General features: G+C 27.5%; 1 protein-coding gene across 1 annotated transcript; it reads left to right on the top strand.

Moving 5' to 3' along the window:
- The first annotated feature begins 221 nt into the window (after positions 1 to 221).
- On the top strand, positions 222 to 8,779 carry LOC129987425 (zinc finger protein 235-like). Its single transcript, XM_056095404.1, has 2 exons — positions 222 to 442; positions 6,218 to 8,779. The coding sequence occupies exon 2, from the start codon at positions 6,331 to 6,333 to the stop codon at positions 7,396 to 7,398; it is 1,068 nt and encodes a 355-aa protein (XP_055951379.1). The 5' UTR covers positions 222 to 442; positions 6,218 to 6,330; the 3' UTR covers positions 7,399 to 8,779.
- Positions 8,780 to 24,480: the final 15,701 nt, after the last annotated feature.

Here is a 24,480-nt window from a genome sequence, read left to right as displayed (position 1 = left end):
TGTGCCGTTCATCTGTGTATGGCAGTTCTTGGAACAGATAGAAAAATGCATGTAATTTTTTTATTATTTATAGATTTTATATATATTTTTTATATTTATAGAAGATAAATTTATTTCAACAGGTTTTGATTTGTTTTTATTTTTAAAGATCCGAGTCCTTCCACTGTTCGAATATTCACGCAGATTTGAGTGAACGCGTTCGCATTGAAGATGTAAACAAATATTCATGACGGACAGTTATTGTGATCGTAAAAGCATCTACATTTGTATCTACATTATTTCCTCGATGAAAGACTAAGTGGTTGAAAGCAAGCACAAGTCACCAAAATACAACACAACCTTGCAGTCGTTACGAAATTTTTCAAAATTAATAATTTATGTTTCATTTAAGAAACATAAATTTTTATATTGCTCAATGAAAGCTTTTAGCCAGTAAAAAAAGGTAAATTATTCTATTTTATCTTGCTTTTGTTAGTTTTAATTGTATTTTAGATTTAGTTGATTTTTTATTAGACATCACATGGGAAAAATATCACTTAGATTTTTTAAAAAAAAAAGTTATTGTGTATTTGCTTGTTTAAATGTTTCATTAGTACTATAAGTAAATTATCTTTGTTTGTCCTATTTATCGAGATCTATAAGATATAAAGGAAAATTTCATTCAAATGGAATACTTTACTGTTTATGTTTTTTTATGAGACACAAAACTTTTAATATCTGTAAAATATGATTTCTCAAATTACCCTTTCATTCTACTAATACCAACCATGCAGGTATATATTTTTAAATTACTTATTCGAGAACTTGTCATATTTCAAATAATGATAACATAGTTATATCAACTTCATTACCTTTTTTCTTCATCTGTTTTAGGGAATTTACTACTTGTATTATGATTTATCAATTATTTTTAATTAATAAAACTTTTAATTCTACTTAACAATTCATTATTACAAATGTATATTATCACGATTAAACTTATTATCATTTTTAATACCTTTGTATATATTTTACACTTATTTTGTTTATAAAAAATTGAAGATTAGGTGAGTTTTTATAGTTAGAGTTATGATAAAGTAAATAACAGTTAATAACAGTTACTTAAATAACACTTTCAAATTTAATAAACTTTTTAAGTTAATAAATTTAATCATCTGTAAATGCATAATCTTTAACATGTTGCAATTTAATCTTAATTGGATTGTACATATGCCACATGTAATCCAGCATTGAAATTCATTTGCTTTATTTTTTAATTTTTTAAAATTAAAATATCACCATTATTTTTCTTTTAAAAAGAAGCTTTTATTAGATTTTGATTTTGTTATATTTAATATCAGATTCAATAAAATAGTGTAGCTACTGAAAATAATATTCAGTTTTATGTTTTATTCCCCTTTTTCATGGAAAATGTTTTATTCTGAGAATATTGAAGGCATATTAATTTGTAATGCATCTGATACATTTTTGAATAACGTTTGGTTCATATGCTAGAATTTAGACTGATTTCTAAATCTATCTGATTTAAAATTCATTCTGATTTTATTTATTTAGTAAATATTTTTAATTATTCATTTTTAAAAAAATAGAAACTTTACTTTTGATTTGTTCATAATAGAGAAACGGTCTGAAATCTGTTTAATGTCTGTTTTATTAATTTTATTCTGACATGCAGGTCAATAATTTGAACTATTGTCAAGAAATGTATATTCTTGTTACTCAGTGTGGATGCAGTACATATTTTTAAAAATTTTATAAAATTATATTTTTGCATTTAAAGTCTAAAATTTATTTTTACTACAAAATTAAATTTTTTTTAATATTTTATTATTAAATATCTATTGTTCATTCTCTTTGAGAAATGGTCCAAATTAACTGTTATGTAATTTATAAAGAATTACCAAGATGGTTTTTTTTTCCTGTAATCATAGCACCTACAGTGCTTATAGAATTTCCCTCTCTCTCTCACTTTTTTTTTATTTAAATGTCTTTATTTTCATATAAAATGACATCAAAGTAGGAAAGTAGTGAAAATTAGTTAAACGTTCGAAAATACATACATTTCATTTATTATTTTTTAATAAATTGTAAATAGAATAATTTATTATATATATATATAAATGTAAAAGAAAATTCTTTTAATTATATATATATATATATATATATATATATATATATATATATAATTAAAAGAATTTTCTTTTACATTTATTTTATCCTGTAAAAAGCAGATTAATAGATATGAAATAACCATAAATAATTAGGTATTTATATTCTATATTGGAAAAATAATTTTAACTATAGAAAAATCTGCATCTATAAATGAATTAAGTTGTAAAAAAAAGATATCAATCTATTTTTAAGTATAACATTAATTAATTATTATTTGAAAATATTCTATTTGTTTTACTTTCAGAAATACATAAAGAACTGGAATATCTTATTTCATCACTTTTTAAACCTTTATAGGATTTCTGAGTGTAATTTTGTTAATAATTTTTATTTAAAAATATTAATTCTTTAGATCTCTTATTATTATTGTTGTTTCCATTTCTTTGCTCTTTATATTGAAGTGTTGTTATAGATTCATTGATCATATGCACCATATATTTAATGCTTAAATGTTAGATAATATTAGGAATTAAGTTGCTGGTTGAAGTAATTCATTACTTACTTTTATTCAAGAAATCTTTTTAAAAAATGCTACTTGATTAAAACAGGTGCAGCATTTTTAAAAATTAAATCTCTTGAGACACAAATTGTATAATGAATTTGAATATCTATTTGTCTTAGTTTGGTTATTTTCAGAAATATTCCATTTATTTTTTTCAATATGTGATAAAATTTTTACTCTGATTTCTGTTTTATATACAACTAGCTATCTTCAGTTTTTGTTTGGTTTATCCTTCTTATAAATAGAAATGGTTCAGTGAAATTGATAAAGTAAAAATTAATAAGCTGTTTACAATAGTCGTTATATTATTTCATATAATAGTCATTTTGTAATTAAGCTATGATAAGATATCATTCAAATTTAAATTCAAAAGACTTATTTTTAAAAATTAAAGATTCAGACCAATAATTTCTTTACGTTGATTAAATAAGTTAAATTTTGTATGATATGATATTAAATTTTCATTGATACACTTTGAAAAAGAATATTACAAAGAATTAGTTTTTAAATTAACAATGAATCAAAGCAATAACCAAACCAACAATATCCAAAACAATTTGAAATGAGTAATGTAGATAAAATTTCCACTCAGTGTCTCAATTTGGATTTCAGATCTTGATTCTTGCTAAGTTAAATCTAACATTAATAAAACAATATATGGTTGTAATTTTTAATGGAAAAAAGATATTTAAATATTTATAATTTAAAAAGTATGATTTTGAAGTCGTGTGTCGAAAATACAGCACAGTGTTATATATATAATGATATTTTAAACTCTTAATTTAATCCAAATTAATTTCCAAAACTTTATCTTAATTTAGCCCATAGCAAAATATTCTCTTATTTCTTGATCTAATTCCACTTTCGGTTTAATTAATTCCTTTGTAAAAAATAATGCGCCATCAGTACTACGTATCAAATGAAAATGGTCCTTTCGGTGCCCTTGCCAAGGTATCAAAGGTCAACACATGTATTGAATTGGCGCGTGGCCGGAAATTCCATCTTATGTAAGACTAGTGATCATTTGTTCGGCCCTTTTTTCTTACTTCTGCTTTTGTGTCGCGCTGCGTCTGCTTGTAAATAAATATCTTATCCGAGATGGATATTAAAGAGAGAATAAAACGTAGTTAGAAATGCAACGTCTCGTCTATGTCTTCAAACCTACATTCTGCTTCAACCAAAATATGTTACATATATATATATATATGAAACACTTTTGAAATTTGAGCTTCAAATTATTTCATCACGGAATCCATATTTTGTAATAACTGGTACAGGAGGGAAACGATAACGACTCTTAACCATCGCTATATAATAGCAAAGTGCCAGAAATTCTTCCCTTTAGTGACTTGGATTAGAGAATCTGATATTGATTTCTTTTAAACATGTCGATTTAGGCAAAGGAATCTTAGGAATATTTTAAAAGTATGTAAGAATACTAGGGATTTTTATCCTTCCTTTCCTGGCATGGGAGCGATGGAATCAGCAGTTTTATTAAGCGCGTGTTAGAATTAAATTTAAAAAAATGGCAATTGGATCAGGAAATAAGATAACACTTTATAATGAAGTTAACATGGGTTAATTTAAGATCAGAATTAGGGAATTAATTAAGATGTAAATTATAAAATTATACTAAAAATATCTTTACACGCATGCACACGTACAGACACAATTACACTTTGTGTATAAAATACATTTTGAAAAATTCATTAGAGCTAGAGGAAAAAATTCATTCGAAATGAAATTAGTGTTCCTAAAAATCAAATCTTTTGATGGCATAATATATTTTTATAAAATGTGGTAGAATACTTTTAATTGAAATTTTAATTAAAATTTTGGATTTTGAAGTATTGATTGTGACCTTCCTCTTGCCTCAGAGACACATCTGCCAGATTTTACCATGAGTGGGCAAAGTGAAATTATTATAAATTTGTGTCAAAAACACTCAGATTGGCGCAGACATCATGTTATATATATATATATATATATGAGTAAATAGAAAGAGACAGAAAATGTGTATTTTTAATTTTTGCATTTCTGAAAATTATAATAAAAGGAATTCATATCATAACTGATTTTGATGATGATTTACAATCACTGGTGCGTGGAATCCGCTGTATTTCCAGTTGTTTCAGTAGAATTTTCCGATCTTTGTTACTTTCTCGTGCATGGAATATACAAGGAAAGAAAATATTGTATTCGTCAAAGAATTAGAACTTGATATTTTGACAAAACATTGCTTTTCAAACCTCCCTTTAAAAATAAAAAAATAAAAACGGAAATATGTTTATTTGTGAACATGGTGATTTAAAAACGCTTTGAACTAAATGGATGAAATTTAGTATGTGGTCTTAACGCCGACTTTATGTCGAATTTTGAGTGAAATCCAATCAGTGGAAGTCTCTCTGTCCAGCTGTCCGAGTACAAATAAAGACGATTACTGCAAAACGTAGAGTTATGCAGATAAAAATTTTCCACAGATTTAGAATCTATAGTGTAAATTGTATGTAGTTTTGAACCAAATCCATCAACCGTCTTTCGGTCTATATTTTCTTATACATGTAAATGCGATAACTTAAAACAGTGATTTAAATAAATGATATTTAGTATGTAATCTTGTGAGTACAATTGTTTGTAGTTCCACATTAAATTTTGGTTTCAATCAAGCGGATTGAAAAACATCTAAAATACATATTCAAATGTTCAGATACTTGTTCATTAACGGCATTCCTGTAATTAATCGCTAAAGATCGCATGGTAGATTTCGTGAAAATTCTAGATTCGCACCAAAGATCAATTATTCACTAATAGCGCGCTTTTAATGCACTAATGCTTTTTTTTTTTTTTACTGCAGACTACAACGTAGCCAACTCCCTTGTGTGGAACTCTGAAAATAAAAATCTGAGCTCTTGAAGCCTTCGTGGCCATGACCAAGTTCTGCAGTCTTATGCTAGGAAATAACTCGATTATTAAAGAGTATATTATCATGTAAGAATGTGTATAGTAATATTAATGTTTTTGTATTATTTACTTTGAATTTTCCCGACTATCGTTAAAAAATATTTTTATTTCGTGTATATTTTTTGCAAGAATTAAGTTTGCTACACACACACACGTTATTCATTTTTCTGAGTCCATAATTTTAAACAGTTATTATAAGAAAGACCGATACTAATTTTTAGTTGCCAATTTTTAAATTGATTGGGAACGATGTATTTGCTGATTTCACTGAGATAAAGAAAATCAGCGGGAAGGTTTCCTTGAAACTTTCTCGCATACTCTCCACTCTCCTCCCATTCTCCACGCATAAAATCAAGGATTTTGGGTAAGGCCACGAATGTTTTGCATGGCATTGGCGAATAATATTTGCAAAATGTAGACCTTTGAAGTGTATCTCGCATGAATTTAAAGGTTTCAAAATTTATTCCTTTGATTTTCAAATATAAACCAAAATCCTTTTTGTCAGTTAAATAATTCATTTCTCAAGTATGATAGAATGTATGGAGATGCAAGGTAATAGAGAAAATACATTTTCTTTTTCAGATGACTTCTACGTATGGCCAGGCAAAAGACAAAAGCCGATTCGATACAGATGAAAAACAGAATAATGGAAAATTATCAATGATATAACTTTAGCTCTTTTTGGAACATAGGTGATGGAAACGTCTAAGAAGACAAATGAAGATCATGTTGTTGATGAATTATCTTTTGAAGCACTTGAAGTCCAAACAACAACTCTTACAAATGTTCAAATTCCTCAGTATGTGGGCAACAAATGTTTCACATGTGATATCTGCGGCAAAGGTTTTTCTGGCAAAAGTCACTTAGATAGACATTATCTTACTCATACAAATGAAAAACCTCATACTTGTGAAGTATGCAATAAAAAGTTTTCTCAGAAGAGTAATTTAAATCAGCATTATCGAACTCATACGAATGAAAAACCTTATTCTTGTGATGTGTGCAATAAAGAATTCTCTCAAACATTTGCTCTAAAGAGACATTTTCGTACACATACAAATGAAAAACCCTATTTTTGTGAGGTATGCAACAAAGTGTTTTCTCAAAAATGCAATTTAGAAGATCATTTTCGCACTCATACATATGAAAAACCTTTCTCCTGTAATGTATGCAAAAGAAAATTTTCTCAAAAATCTAATTTAAATAGGCACTATGGAACACATAAAAAGGAAGAGACTCGTTCTAAGACAAAGAAAAAACGAACGGTTGATAAATTGTCTCTTATAGCATTTGGTGTTAATACAGATGCCCAAATTCTACAGTTTATGGACAACAAATGTTTCACATGCAACGTCTGTGGTAAGGTATTTGCTACCAAAAGCCATTTAGATAGACATTATTTAATACATACTAATGAAAGACATTATTCTTGTGAAATATGCAATAAAGCGTTTACTTATAAATGTAATTTAAATCAGCATTATCAAACACATACAAATGAAAAATTATATTCTTGTCCTATATGCGGGAAAAAATTTTCCCTGAAAAGTCCTTTAAAAAGGCATTATCTTACTCATACAAATATAAAGTCATATTCCTGTGATTTATGCAATAAAGAGTTTTCTCGGAAAGATAATTTAAAAGAGCATAAACGATCTCATACATGTGAAACACCTTTTTCTTGTGATATTTGCAAAAAAACATTTTCTCGTAAAGATCATTTAAATGAGCATTATCAAATTCATACAAATGATAAAACATGAATGTAAAATTTCAACCTGTATATAAAAAAAATAATTTTCTGAAAAAAGTTACTTAAAAAAAGGTAGAACTAAAAATAATCATTAATTTGATAATAGCCTTGATAAAAGTATATATTTTTTTTTTACATAGAAATGATTATAAACATTCCAATGAGACAAGAATATTCCTACTGTGTTAATTTTTTTTTTTTTGAAGATCATTTAATTTTGCATTAACCTTCTCGTGCATACGATATATCTTATTTCTGAACAAAATTCTTAAAGGCTTTCAATAATTTTATATCATTGTTGAAAATTCAACACAGTTCTTTTTCACTCATTAGGATGGGAAAAAAATATTATTTTAATTCACTTCATGCCTTCCAACTTCATATGATTTGGATTTAAAAGAGAATTTTATCTTATTTTGATTGATAACAAAAACAAGTTAACATATATTGGAATAAAATACTAAATTTCAATTATAGCATTGATACTGAGAGATAGAATATTTCAGTCATACTCTGTTTGTATCTACATTTTTTTTTCTGCATTCCAGGCAACATCAAATAATGCAGTTTGTTCCAAAGATCTTATTTAAATTTGATGGATTTAAGTTTTAGAAGCAACTTCTTTTAAGATGAGCATTTCAGAAATGCTTTATCATAGTTCTATTTTATTAATCAATGTGAATTTTGATATATTTCTTCATCCGTAAAAACTATCATTGTTTGAATTGTTCCTCATTTGAAAGCCATTGAGATGTAGAATGTTTTTTACTTTGTAGAATAATGTTGAAAAATTTCTATTAACTTTTTTTTTTCATTTACAAATATTTTAAGACAGGATAGGAATGAATGCGTTTGGCGATTGTTTTAATTTAGCGATATGATTGCATGCATATTAAAAGAATATAAAATATAAATGAGGCAACCTATTATAAATTTGCTGATATTAAGGAAGACACTCTCTTATTGGACATTTCCCGATTCAGTGCAGTTAATGAATGACGATGACATATCACTCCACATGAATTTGTCTGTGTTGTAGATTGAAATGTTATAATTGCTTATCATCTCAAAGTAATCATGTGGAGTCGATTTTTGTCTTCATTCCACAAATGATGATTTCTATTTTCATACACGGATATTAGTGCACAAAGAATATTTTAAGCATACGGATAACTTTGGTTCTTGCAGCCGCATATGAATTACATAGTTTTAATGCAAATCTTCATTCCAAAATTACTCTCTTGAATTCAACAAAATAAAATAGTAAAAAAAAAAAAAAAAAAGTGTTTCAAACTGTATTTATATGCTGCATAAGCGTAACAAATTGTGAATATTAAAAGAAGTTAAAGAATATTGAGTAAAACTCTTTGTATTCAGTATTATTATGTCAAAACCAGGAAATCTTTATTAAAATATTATTGTTTCTATATATGTGTTCTTGATTTTTTTTTGTCATGTTTGAAATTATTTCTGTTTCTATTATGGTGCAAATGAATTCTACTTAAAAAAAAAAAAAGTAGATACAATATTTTTTAATGTAATGGAAAAGTATTTTGTATGGCGTACTTAAAGAATTTTAATTAATTAAATCTTTTAATGATTAACGCATTCACGTTTTCTATTTTGTAGCAGTTATTTAATTAAATATTTCAAATTTGTTAATATAATTATTGTATTTAGCTACTTCTAGCGACCAATTGATTTGCAAGGAATGTTGATTGCATTTTTTAAAATTTTTTAATTAAATCTCTTTTTTTTAAAACCTGATGTCCATGGTTCTTTCTTGAAAGTGATAAAATATTAATTAAGACATTAAAATATCTTATTATTGTAGCTTTATACCTATTCTGTTTATTGTGTATATAAATCTTACTAATAAATTATATGGCATGTAACACGAAAAACTGTAACTGTCTTCGTCATGTAACTCCACGTTGTCTTATAGTCCGCTCCTGGGATATTTTATGCAGGTAAATCACCCTGCATACTTCCATTCGGGTATAGAATGTAATCATTATTACAATACTTAAACGCAGAAATTTTATCAAATGAAAATGCCCTCCCCCTCTCCTTGGAAAGAGAGCAATATCACAGTATTTGATTATTTTAGTAATCCACCGAAGTTTTCAACATTGATTTCGGCTTACTCTGGCAACAACACAGAGATTATAAATGTCTTCACTGATCGATGGTAAACAGATAATCATGTTGATTCTGCCTGCTTTTTTTAATGATCCAGCAATGTTAAAACTGCATAGTTTTTATCTACATTCGAAGTGTATATAGTTATGGTTGCTTTATGTACATTAACATTTAAAATAAAAAAAAAATACTAATGCGGGACATTTTATTTAGTAATTTTGCGCGTATCAAAACAGCCACGCATTAGTTAAATGATTTTTCTAAATTTTTTCTCCTCTAAAAAATGATGCTTACGAAATAATATTTTGTTGCATCTTGGAACATGAGGGTATATCGAGAAAGCAATATACAGATAGGTATGTAGATATAACTATTAATATAAAATATTTCTAAACGATATTAATCTGGTAATGAGATGAAATCTCCATAAGCAGTGCGGGACTATCAAATACTTAATAAAGGGCAGTTTATACAATTTTCTATTAAATATTTAAAGAAATAAAATTCTATCATATAACAACGTAAAATTAATGAAGCTTGGATTGGATACTGTGTGTGTTTTCCGTCGATTTTTCTTCATGTAATTAATATTATCTGCAACACATATTCTGACTGAATGTACCAATTTTAATAATTTTAGAATTAAAATGTTTTGATCATGAGTACCTCAATTTGACAGACTTATTGCAAAATTTATTAATGATAAAGAGGCAAAGTTTTAAAAATAAATATATTTGAGGCATGAATGTCTGGTCTAGCTTTTGCACTGCAAAAGTCCAATCAGTCAACCGACTAGGTTGTTTTACGCGAAACTTTAACTTAATTTTTCTCCCTCTTCATATTAAATGAACAGAAGATTCCAACAGTAAAATTGTATACCGTATTTTATTTGTAATGTATGAGCACGTATAACTGCAAAAGTATTAATGTGATAATATCTAGAGGGTTTGTTTATAGATGTTATGGGGAAAAAACGATAAAAGAAGAAAGTAAAATTTTATCACGACATTGCAATATGTAAAGAAATAAATAAACTGACACTTCATTTCCTAGCTTTCAATAGCGAAAGGAAACCACTATAGAAAACAATACAAATAGTTTAAATATCATTGTAAAAGAAAAAGTATTATTGACAAATATTTTTTGAAAATAATTATCAAATTAAGAAACGAAATGCCATGACAAATATTTTGGTATCATTAAAAGGAATTTTTGACTTTAAAAATGATGTAATATTGACTTTTATATAATATTTAGGAATGCTATCGACGAATGATATCAAATTGAACTGCTTAGTTTCAAGTCAATTTTAATTCAATTTTTTAAAAACCGTCAGAGATACATACTCATTACTATCTCCAGAGTCTAGGAGGTAGATGTTATGGGGATGGAGGTAGTATATCTTATTTCTCTGGCTCTAGTTTCAATTATCTGTCCTGTAAAAGGTAACAATCTCCACTTTTTGTGACTTTTGGAAACCAATGTACTTACTAACAAATGTAGGGAACCGTAAAAAAAATTCAGTTTTGAAATTCTAGAAGCGACAGCGATAACATTTTATAGCACAATATAATTTTTATTTACATTGCAGGCGTTTCGGTATTTAGTTATAAATTTATTTATTTATTTTTGTGACAGTAATAAGCTGGTTATTGTTAAAATATATTTTGTTTCTAAAAATATAAACATTTATTGGAAAATTAGTAACAATTTTATGTTTTTCTTATATTTCTAATGTTACAAAATTATTTTTCAAGCAAATAATTATGTGAATGAATTTTTTTTTCTTGAAATACTTGTTTTAAATAAGAAAGCTGCATATTTTACAGTAATATGTTGTCAAAATGTTTTCATATCTCAGACATCTGACAGGAAACTCTTTCTGCGTTTGAAATAAAATATTGCATAGAATGTTTTTCCGATATTTGCTGAGAGGCCACCTTTGGTAGTATTCTCATCTTGAATGTCTTCCAACCCTATAATTGATATTGTATCTTCAGTCATGTATCCAGGCATATTCCTAACATAGTTATGAAGAATAATACAAGCTTTAACAATATCACTGACATCATTAAAGGGCCGATGGAATATACAACATTTATTGCTGAGGATACCAAAAGGGATATCTATGTACCTTCCAACTTGGTACAATTGATAGATGGCATTTCTCTTTTCGACTGTCAAATATGTTATAACATATGGCCTTAGAAATGCTTATGCCGCCCAAATACTTCATCGCATACAAAAATGTATGGAACATTTGAACTTTCCTGTGCCTGGTTTGCACTTCTCATCAGGAAGATTTTTTTTTAATTACATTCAACTGAAATTTCCACAGTTGGCGTTACTTAAAATCTTTTTCTATAGTTGCGAATATGTGAAAGCATTAAACAACATTTCCCATTCTGTAATTCCTATTAACACAACTGAATGGCAGTCTTTATAATTAAAATACATGGATCGCCACTTTCTATTGAATTCACGGTGCAGATGGGAATGTAACAGAGAAAATTTGTAGCATTTTCAAATTCAAATTTGCTTCTGATTCCTACATTTCTGCAATAACAGGATTTTTGCATTTACAAGCATCTGACAAGCATCTCTGGTTATCATTCTAGTTGTTGAGATTCCTACTCTGAAAGAATAATGAAAGTCGAAGAAAGTACATTCACTTGATAGAAATTTGAAAGGAAGTTTTTATTTTTATGTAGATAATGTAGATGGTACATAATTTTTTTAAAGAAATTATGAAACGGTTGTAGCATGTGTGTGGCGCTTTCGCCAAGGTCAAAAAAGGCAAAAGGAAGTAAATCTAGTGACTTACAATCTAGGGGGGAAAAAACAACAACATATTTATCGATGAAAGAAACATAGAGATTTCATTATCGAAGAAAATAATAATGACAAAACCGCTAAAATCTTACTGCGTGAAAAAAGCCTAGCAAATGAGAAAAAGTTAAAAGTTCTTTGCAGTACCACGAAAGAAATATTAGAAAATAAGATGATATTGATTTGAAAATTTTAAAGGCATTAAAAAAAACCCTGTGAAACTAAAGGTTCGAATATCCATCTATTACAGTTTGCTCCTCCATACAGAAACTTTTAATAATAATGAATAGGCTTCAATTTCAAATGGAAGTTCTTCAGGTCATTTCCATTAAGAATCAAAAAATTGCAGTTCCTCACTCTCAAGGTCACTTTATACAATCCATTCAATTCCAGCAACAGAAGCAGTCAACTGCCTACCATCTCCAGACCTTTTCACAGCCATTTCAACAATCTTTCACAGCTCCTTTAAATTTGTACTATTCACAACCTCCACATCTTCCACTTTGCGCTCCGCAATCTATTTCCTTGATATTCGAATTTCATTGCTATCCTAAACAAGGCAGAATCGTCGAACAATCGACTCGCTTCTCTCACGTAATGACCCATTATCATCTCTCTCGATGGAAGACCAAATTACAGCAGCAGAATATTTCGAATGTTTTAGAGAATATGTTGATGAAGAAGGTAAAAGATGTTCATACGATTTATTAACCTATAGGCATTCATTTCTAATTGTATATGTGAAACTTATGTAAATGTCAGATACTAGAAACAAAAATTACGCCAGTCTTCAATGTGGCGATCGGTGCAGCCTTTCTATATTGTATAGCTAATTTCTCTTAGACTATAGTTGTAAAACTAAATAAATTTTCTGGGAAAAAAATGAAAATTTTGTGTTTTCTAAAACCCTAGTTTTTATACCCCGCATGGCTTAGAACTAAAAAATTTTCATGTATAAAAGTTTTGACATAAATACCACTTTTGTATAAAATATTACAATATCCAAGGTCTTTTTATCGTCGTCAAACGCCTTTTTATTAAAATTTGAATAGTAATTGTATTAAATGATTTTTTTTAAAAACGCTGATAACTATGGTGATAATTTTCACTACAAGCTATTAATATTGTTTTTTTATATTAGCATGTATATTTTACTGAATATTCTATTTCAATATTAGAAAGGTTGTTTTCATTTGTGCGATTGACTTAAGCTTACTTTTAAGTACAATTAAATCATTGCTTTAAAAACCTGCAAAAGATACACCAAAATAAAAGAGGAATTTCAAAATACAGTTGTAGAGTAGTTCATAATGTAGAAAAAGGCAACATTTTTGTTCATTTCTACTTAATTGATATTTAAATAGTTTTTGTACTTTGAAAAAATGGCAATATTGTCATTCATGATTTATTTTTCAAAATTTCGTTGAATTCGGCCCAGTTGTTTAATAGAATATGTGTAGGACGGACTGCCGATATTGCCCGATGGAAACAGGCTCGTTCATTTAAGAAAATATAGAGCCTCTAGAATGTTTATGTGGGTTCAAAAATTTTCTTAATTAATTATAAGAAATGAATATTGCAGCCGAGTGAACCTTGGTAAATGGTGACAAAATAAAAATCTTTAACTTTTGTCTTTTATGTCAAGATTAAAAAGTGTTGCGATCAAATCCAAATTTTTATTAGATACAGATATTATATATAAAATTTTAAATCACGCCTTGTATGTCTCAGTTGAGTCAAAGTGTATTTAGAAAACTTTTTGAATGAGCTGAGAGAAAATTGAGGAGACTTGTCCCGAATGAAGTCAAGTATTAAAAGTTATAATCTCTTATTCTTATATTTAAAACATTTCTAAACGTCGTATTCATCAAAAATTTAATAAGTTTGGAATTCTTTCTTTTTCCTCTGTTAGAGGAATTTTATGCCTAATGATTATGTTAACAAAAGATAAGTAACAAAAACTTAGTTATCTTGATAAATGATACAGGACCATTTATATAATTAATAATCCTAATTATGAGATACATTCACTGTAATTCCTACAACTATACAACTAATAGATTTTAATGCTGAGTCATCAACAAGTGTCAGCGTGCGAACTATTCAATGAATCATCATTGACAATGGATTTTGGATGTGAAGGTTTATTATTGTACAATTATAGCCTGATCGACAAAAAGCTTTAATTCTCGGCTGCCAATATCACCATTGGAATATTGATGATAGGAAACATATTCCTTTTCTGATGAGTCTCGAATTGTATCTTGTACAGAGCAATTTTTCGGATTTTCCGAATCCCTGGGATTCGGTTAATAAAATCTGAAAATAGAATAACTAAACTAGTAAATTATTGTAGAGAATTGGCATGAGTGAGGATAGAACCTGGCACCTTGTGGTTCACAGCCCGGTAACATAACCATGATACAAAAGCAATTGCTCGTGCAGCGTAGTTGTTAATTGGCTTACATGCTATTTACTACAGACTCTCCCTCCAGTGAGTCGGAGGTGAGACGAACGATATGGCTGTTGATGTATTAGCTGTTGATTCTAATGCGCCTGTACCCATCTGAGTAGCGCCAAGCGTTATGGCGATCGTGTGTGGGTGAGTGGTTGCTGATGCTGCGTCAAGTGAGTCTGGCGACTTTGGTTGCGGGTAGATGGTGCCACAACAGCTGTACGAAGATTGAAGGTTCATCGTCGGAGGTCACCAATGTGGTGGATTGGAATGAGCACGGATAGAACTAGGGACCTTGTGGTCCACAGTTCAGTAACATGACCATGATACAAAAGAAATTGCTCGGGTAGCGTAGCAGTTAACTGGCTTATAAGTTTTCACCACACTATCAAAAACGACATTTTAATAAATTTGATATTTTTTTAAGTGTAGATATTGCTAGGAAAAAATACTAAAGCAATTAAGGTACTGTAACTTGTCTAAGAATGAAACTGAAACAAAATTAAAATCTAAAATGAATATTTTTGGATTTGACCTTTGAACATTGAAATAAAATCTAACCAGAAGCATACAGTAAAATATTTCCTTGAAGTTATAAAAATGAAATCTGGCAGAATAATTTTTATATAATAAAGAATATGTTTTTTAGATATAAAGAAATTTCATTCGCAGGATTCACAGAATTTATTCCTTTATTTGTTGACTGCAAAAACGTTTATATAAAAAATAATAACATCAATCACATCATACATTGAAACAAAACTTATTGTTAAAATGCTAAATTTAACCTTTAATAAGTAATGGAGAAATCCATTTACCTTCATTAATAGCCAATTAACTTAATTTATTGTCCAGAAATTTTAAAAGCAGCTTCGATTTTATACACCGTTTTCCACTTCTCTTTTGATGTGGATAAAATTGAAAAATATAGCCTTAATACTCATTATCATCTTCTAAAATCAGTCATATATATATATATGGTCCGTGCTGGATAATTAAACAGGCAACTATCTAGGGGACACCAAGGTCTAGAAATTTTTTTGAAACATTTACTAATTAATGTAAATTTTTTTATTTGTGATTTAAAAGAGCTACACACTTAATATATTCAAATTAAAATCATGCATCATTTAACTTAGAATATTATTATAAGACTTTTTTTCCTTCAGATCTGAGTATTGAGAATATATTAAAAAAAGTCATGTAACTTGTAACTTTTTAAATTCTTATTTATCATTTTTTTTATTTGTTGGTTGCTACAATCAGCTATATTGAAGGTGACCTTCAATTAAATTTTATTATTCCAATCGGTCATAATATTTGCATACTTTACTTAACAATTGTTTATACAGCGATTAAATAAAAATCAAGTGAAAATAACTGCTTTTGGAAATTTGGAAGAGGTAAAAGGTACCCTGAAAACTGCATTGCCTAAAGAATTCCTATCAAGCTTCATCTGAGTCTGTAAATGATGAATTCATAACATATTCATATATTGAAGAAAAATAATTTATAATTTTTTGTTAAAGCAAATATAGAGATATACACATCAAAATCTATTCATTAATAATGAATGCAGCACAAAAGTAATAGAGAATCTTCTCTAGAAAATGTATGACAAAACCTTTACAATCACATCTGGCATAGCATAAGGCATGGCACAAACTTAAAAAATATATATATTTATTCATTTATGTCAATATTGACATGGATGAATAAATATTTTTTTTTTCATCAATTTAGCCCACAATCATATATACCAGAAATCTCAGGTGTAGTAATGCTTAAAAAGAAACTCTGCTATACTGTTCAATTATTGTACCATCAACTAAAATAACTCCAACCTACTGACAGGTTGCAGTTAACACCTAATCTAACAAGCAGGATGCAGTTGAAACACCTAATCTAAGCGTTAGGACTTTCATAAAACAAGGTGTTACATCATCTTTTATTAATCATAAATAAAATCTCAAGAAAAATTTGTTGGGCAAACTCTATGTATTTTAGTTTTCTTGAAAATATTCACCAGGAAAATAAATAAATCACAAAAAAAAGTTACCCATCAATATTAATTCATTCACAATTAATGATGCTTATATATATATATATATATATATATATATATATATATATATATATATATATATATATATATATATATATATATATATATATATATATATATATATATCACCCTCAGGCAGGGATTCAAAGAAAGGGATTTTTTCTGTGAAGGAATGCAGACATTAGTCTAATAATGATTCCTCGTGACCCGAAAATCCCCTGAAATTAGGCCCAAGAGATATACCATTTTAACAGAAAGGAAAATACAAAACAACAAATTAGAAGAACATAACCACTACAAAGTAAAAATACAATAACAAAAATAACAATAAAAAAAATAAATAGCACTAAAGGAAACAACGAAGAGGCCAGAACATACCATCAGCAGTCAAGGAAATTTTAAGCTATCGATTGTGATTCTCGCTTTTTAATAACACTAACGGTAAATTAGGTAATAAATTGTAGGCTCCCAGAGCCATCTATTGAGTGATCTAATGTGCAAGGAAAGTTCTATTTTTATTTAAGCCAAAGGATTAATCCCAAACCATACCTTGTTTAATTAAAAAATTGACATTACAGTAATTTCTAGGAAATTCATTTTTAATTAAATTTTTAATGAGGTTGTTTGATGCTTCAATATAGGAATTTTTATTATTGCAAACCCTTTTGATCCTGTTAACTTGTGAGAAAATGATATTTTTGAAAATTTTAGAGTTTAGATTATAATGGTAGTTACATAGTTTTGTTATTTTAAAGTTGAATTCATCCCTTTTATCGTATATACCAACTATTGTTTTATCATTAGCAATTTCGATTTTTAAATCCAGAAAGGTAGCCTCAAGTTGATTTTTATTTGTATCTGTTAGAATTAAATCTTTTGTAAAGCAATTAGTAACAATATTAGTATTGTCGAAGTTAATCAAAAGTAGGTCATCAATATATCTCCACCCGTTTATTAAATCATATTTAATTATTTTTTTCTCATAGTAATGTAGGAAAATATTAGCTAAAGCACTTGAGAAAGCTGTTCCCATTGGAATGCCCTTGACTTGTTTATAAAAATTAATACCATTAAAAACGTAATTATATATATATATATATATATATATATATATATAAGCACTAGAATCTAGAAAAATGAAATTTCAGCTTAAAATTGGGAGAAAAAAATTCTGCCTTTAATAATAATTTTGCATTAAACTGACAATATTCTCATCACAATAAGTTAATACCTTCCATTTTAATCAATAAAAAAAGTAACAAATAAAATACTTTACAAATCTTATTTTCTTAATTTTTTTTAATTTTAAGAAAAATTGTTTAGATCATTTGTATGAAAACAATAAAGATACACCAAAAACCACTTTTTAAAGTAAATGGTTTTTCCTTTGTGTGTATTCGAAAATGTATATTTAAAGAAATTTTGCGAGAAAAGCCTTCATTGCACATCTCACATGTATAGGGTTTTACATCAGCATGAGAGTTATAATGTTCTTTTAAGGTTGATTTATAAGAAAATTCTTTTTTACATACATCACATGAATATGGATTTTCACTTGAATGCGTTTGATAATGCACACGTAAATTATGTTTCATATTAAATGCTTTACCACAAATATCACAAGTATGCAATTTTTCCTTTGTATGAATTCGAGAATGCATATTTAGATAAGATTTACGTGTAAATTCTTTAGCACATACCTCACAAAAATAAAAATTTTCATTTATATGAGTTTGATAATGCTTGTATAAGTTACTTTTCAGATGAAACTGTTTACTACACATTTCACAAGAATAAGGTTCTTCATTTGTATGAGAGCGACAATGATCATTTAAAGTAGATTTTCTAGAAAATCTTTTATTGCATGTAACACAAGAATAAGGCAGTTCATTTGTATGAGTTCAGTAATGATCATTTAAATTATCTTTCCGGTTAAATTGTTTATTGCACATATCACAAGAATAGGGCTTTTCATTTGTATGGGTTCGGTAATGTCGGTTTAAATGATATTTATCAGAAAAAATTTTATTGCATGTGGCACAAGAAAAAGGTTTCATGTGAGTACGGCGATGTTGATTTAAAGCCCATTTTTGAGAAAATTTCTTACCACAGACATCACATGCAGAAGGATCTTTATTTACAACAGTTGCAATTTTCATAGATGTATCAGGGCCAGATACTTCCATACAGAGATCACGAGTAAAAGGTGCTTTATTCATTTTGATACACATCTCCATCCTGCATGCTTAGTATCGATATTTTTACAAAAAAATTGCCCTAAAGTCTCATCGACCCTGAACCTACATTAAGAATTTGTTCTTATATGTATGGCATTCTGCTTTATCTGAAGAAACATTTTTCTCTCTTGCAAATGGTCTTTCTCAAAATTATCTAGAAGAAAAAAAATAACATTAGCATTATTTAAATTCTTAAATGTTATTTCAAATTATAAAATATTATCAAAACAAAATCAGAGGTTTCTCTTCTTGACTGACAATTAATAAATGTTTAACAAACACTTCAATACAGACTGTATTAAGAAAAACAATTTCAGTTCTAAACAATATTAAAACCATTTAAGTTATTAAATATTATCTTAAATTTTATCAGAAGTTTTTGCTCTTTACTGTCTGTTGATAAATGAATTTTTAAAAAATTATAAAACGATGCGTATTTAGAAAAACAATTTTTAGCCTAAATCAGTTTTTTTACAAAAATAGTAGATCATTAAAATGTGCATAATAGCTTATGATACTATTTCAATTGTTAATTGATTATTTAATAATACTATTTTAATTGGTTAGCAGTTCCTTTCCTCGAGCTTCGGCAATTGTTAAAACAACGTTTTCTTTTCATAATAATGATAATTTGCTAATAAATAAATAGCTTTAACGGTTCCATTGTATAAATTTCATAAATATTATACAAAATATATCATAAAATTTATACAAATAATTATACATAGCTATTATAAATTTTGCTTTGATTCATACCTTTATGTTAAGTAATACAAATGTATTTAACAAATTTCCACACATATTTTTTGTGTTTCTTTTTTTTTCCCCTTATCAAAAAGAATTAATTTTTCTATTAAGAATAAATGGCAATTTCTAATAAACAACAACAACAACAAAAGAAATAAGTACTTGTTACCTTTTAAAGGAAATGAAATGCATTTTTTAAAAAAATTTTATATACAGTATCCCAACTTTAAACAATTTAATAATGTACTTGCATGATGTGCCATGATTATTTAACGCAAATTAACGCAATTACATACAGAATGCAATATCAAAGAAAGTTTCAACTGATGTAAATAATAAATAAAAATATATTTAAAAAAATTATTTTATCCTATTTTTGTGCTATGAAATTTAATTCCTTAAAAAGTATCAGTTACATTACTCAAATTGAAGTATTCCCTCTTCTTTTACCTGGACGAAAAAATAAAAGAGAAATTCTAGGGAATACTTTCAAAAATATTCTTACAACAAATTTATGCATTTATTAGAATCATTACTGAATATTGGAATTATCTGTATCAACATTTAACTTCCTTTACATAAAAGTAAAGAGAAAAATATTCTGAAATCCCAAAAATACAATAAAAATCTTCAAGTGAAATAAAAATTAATATTTCTTCTGAATGCCATTAAATTTAAGTATAATGAAGAAGAGATGGAACGAGTTTGATTGATGAAATGCACATGTTGAATATTCCTGAATACTAATACATTTTTACTTCATTAAATAATCATTTAATGTCCTTTAAAAGCAAAAAACTGAACATATTTTTAATACAGCATATAGAATTTACTTTATGCTAATAAAATGTTCTTTTCCCATTAATTGATAATCACTTATAAAAATTGATTATCTATTAAAACTAATGAAGGCAAAAGAAACTTATTTTAATTGCATTGGGAATACAAATTAGTTCGGCCCGTTTTTTGTAGTCAAAAAATGCATTTATTTCAAATCTATATGAATGAACAGATTAATCAAAGCATTGTCCATCGCTGGTTTTTACTTTTTCCCATCTCTCTCTTTTGTTATCTGTGTCTCTTTGATGTGTGTCTGTGAAAAATGGCAGCCGCAGTAAAATATTCAAATTCAGCGTTTTGAAATATTTTTTTTAATGAATTTTGCGGCATGAGACCGAGCGCTGTTATACAGAATACCTTTATCATGTCATACCTTTATCAGAATACCTTTATATTCCGACCGGTTTTTTTTTTTTTTTTTTTTTCGTAATACACGATTTGAATGAATCAGCTGTAGTCTATACCGAACGTCCGTAATGAAATCACGAAATTGTAGCAGCTAATAGAAGCACAACACTCCTTTGATCTCAAAAGATACCCAGAATGATGACCTTTGAGCCATGAATATTCGGCTTTTGATATTGATGTTGAGGTCGATGGCAACGATTGCCAACATAGCGTAGTATTTTTCTTTTTAGTGGTATCGTAAAATATCCATTTCTCATCCCCAGTCACAACCCGATGTAAGAAACCCTTTTTGTGTTTCTTTTGAATCAGCTGTTAGGAAATGAAAACTCGTGTTTCAACGTCTCTCGGTTTCAGTTCATTAGGCACCCAGTTTCTTTACTTTGAATCATTCCCATGGAAAAATCGAGTTGAGTTACTTCCATTTCCAATGATTCTGCAAGCTCCACTTGAAACTCACTCGGATTTTCATTGAGTAATGCCTCCAATTCTTTATCTTCGAATTTCTTTTTACTGTCCTGAGCGAGGTATGTCTTCAACGCTGCAATCACCATTCTTGAAATGTCAAAATCATTTTTACTGATTTATCACATGGCGCATTATCACCATAAACTTTCAAACGTATTCGATACATTTCAACAGCACTTTTCTTCAAATTAAAGGAAAAAACTAAAACCTTTTCAAGTTCTGCTTAGTTAACACAAAATTCGACATATTCAGCACAATATTAAAAAAAAGGTGTTTTGTTTTTTTCTCAAAGCTATATAAAATGAATGTTATTGACAGATATCTAACCTCTTTGAAACCATCGAAATCAGCTGTCACTATGAAGCATTCAAACAACCACAGCCCTCTTTTGAAAACGGACCGAAACTAATTTATATTCTCAATATATTCATATAATACAAATGTAATTACATCTGAAATTATCTCCTTTTGTAGCTATGATAGAATATATATTTTAGTTTTTGACTAATTTTATTTAAAATTGTAAAATCATTTTTATTCTTAAATGAACGTTTTATAATATATTTAAATTAGCTCGTATTCAACATTTATTGGTGTTACAAATTTCAGTAGCAATTAGCATTTTTACTACAAGGATATATATGTATATAATATATGTATATATATATATATATATATATATATATATATATATATATATATATATATATATATATATATATATATATATATATATATATATATATATATATGTGTATCCTCCTTAATTTAATTCAGTCAAGATGTTAAGAGTGACAAAAATTTTAAATCATATTTATGTGCAGGGCCTTTTATATGAATAAAGCATAAGAAGCAATTGAAAAAAACTTACATGTTGATTACTTTCTCTCTTTTTTTTTTTATTTCAAAATAAGTAAGAACTAGCCATCTTTGGTGATCAGCTACTTCACCCAAATTATTGACTTCTCAGACTGCTAAAAATTCATGGGAAATGCATATTTTGCAAAAATTATCACTCCCCGCCCCTCCACGAAGAGAGATCATAGAAAATTCCTTTCATGTCATAAGAAATAATAATAGCTTTTACGAGAATAATAACTTTCCAGGATATAATTATATGAATGGATCAATTCATTAATTTCAGATAACATTATCACCCCTGTATTAGAAGAATTTTAGAAATTGCACCATTAAATATTAAATAGTTTATTTGAAATGCAATTAACAATAGCATGCAATTAGCTAGCTTGACAATTCAAAGAGTTTATTTTTAATATTACTATAATTTAGAGTTTCTAAATAAAGAAAAAAAAAATAAGTCCCTTACAAGATTTAACAAAATGAATTTAAAATAAATACAACTACTTCATTTATAGAAGACATGGGGAAATTCTAAAATCAATGTGTTGAAGAATAAGTGCTTGCAAATAAACTTTTTATAAATTATTTTTTATACATAATTATTTAGAAATGGCTATTTTTATTTCTTTGCAGAATAAACAAATTATATACCAAAAAAATTTCTAGTGCCAGATTTTTTATTATAATTAAAATAAAACTTATTTGTAAAAAAATCACTGAACAATTATAAGCAGTCAGAAAATATCATTGGAAAAAACTAAGTATTATGAATAAAAGATTATGTGATCAACACACAAGCTCTAGCAAGTATCTGGCAGTTTAAGACATGCATTTTCATTTCAGTAAGTGTGTTATAAAAGTATAGTTTGAAAAACCATTCTTATAACATTTTTTGTTCTATATTCTTCTATCAAAAGAGGCCAAAAAGCTAAAACTTTAAAAACCTGAAAATGTTCTATTTCAAAACACCATAATTGAAAAGTAAATTAACAGACTATTTTGAATGTAACAATACAGTGGGATTAAAAAGTTTTTTCCATTAAATTAAAAAGTTGTGTTATTTTCTTTCATGCATGTGATATTTATTTATAAATAAAAACAAACTTAATTTTTATACATGTATTTAATTTAAAATAAATTTATAATATGTATCATACTGTCATTCAGCTATCAAAATATCTTTCAAAAGTTCATTATCAGGAAAAATTTGCATTAAAAATACTGAGTCCTTATTAATAAAAAAGACAAAATGTTTTTATATACTAATATTTTTATCAGATTCAGATTTAATTTCTACATATCTCATCTAATTCATATGATAGCCATTGAACAGAGTTAAAAATTATGCCAAATGTGAAAGAAAACACATCTGACTAAATCTATATTATTCATTTTATGACAATTTTTTCATCGGATACTACGGACGGTCTCGCGATATGTAATTAATGACATTTTATACATGAAGGTTTTGGAACTCAACAAGCGATTCCAAAATTATTTACTCACTATTTGAGGAGTAACCATCCTCCGTTTCTTGTTTTTTCTTATTAACGTCCTGACAGTAGAGATAATGCAATTCACTCCAAAATGAGTCTGCATATCCGGATATCCTAGTGAATTTTTTTAATAATTTTTTTGGTTTAATTTTTATTTGATTTTTGTTTTTCCTATTAACTTGATTCTAATACTTTTGTATCAATTCATCTGTGTTTTAGAAGTAGCTGCAATTGCGCTCTCTAAATACTATGAAGTTCCTTTTTGGTTTTAGTTTAAATAGGTAATAAATTTTAGTTGCGATTGCGAAACTGTTTTGTTTCGTTTTCATTTTAGTTTCGTTTTCAAACTTTTTCTTACTTTAGATTGGTTACTAGTGAATGAATCTATATCCGACTAATTGATTTCTCCCGTTCACTCTTCAATGTGATATACGAACATCTTTTGCAGTATATTTGAAGAACGCAGGAACAAATATAGCATTTCGTTGGATGTTGGTGCTTTCTAGTAAAACTGGATATGTAATATTTCAACAAGAAACCTCACCTT

This window comes from Argiope bruennichi, chromosome 10 (genome assembly GCF_947563725.1).
Source record: "Argiope bruennichi chromosome 10, qqArgBrue1.1, whole genome shotgun sequence".
Lineage (NCBI taxonomy): Eukaryota > Metazoa > Arthropoda > Arachnida > Araneae > Araneidae > Argiope > Argiope bruennichi.
Note: the sequence above shows the minus strand (reverse complement) of the source record. Positions and strands in the feature narration are given on the sequence as shown.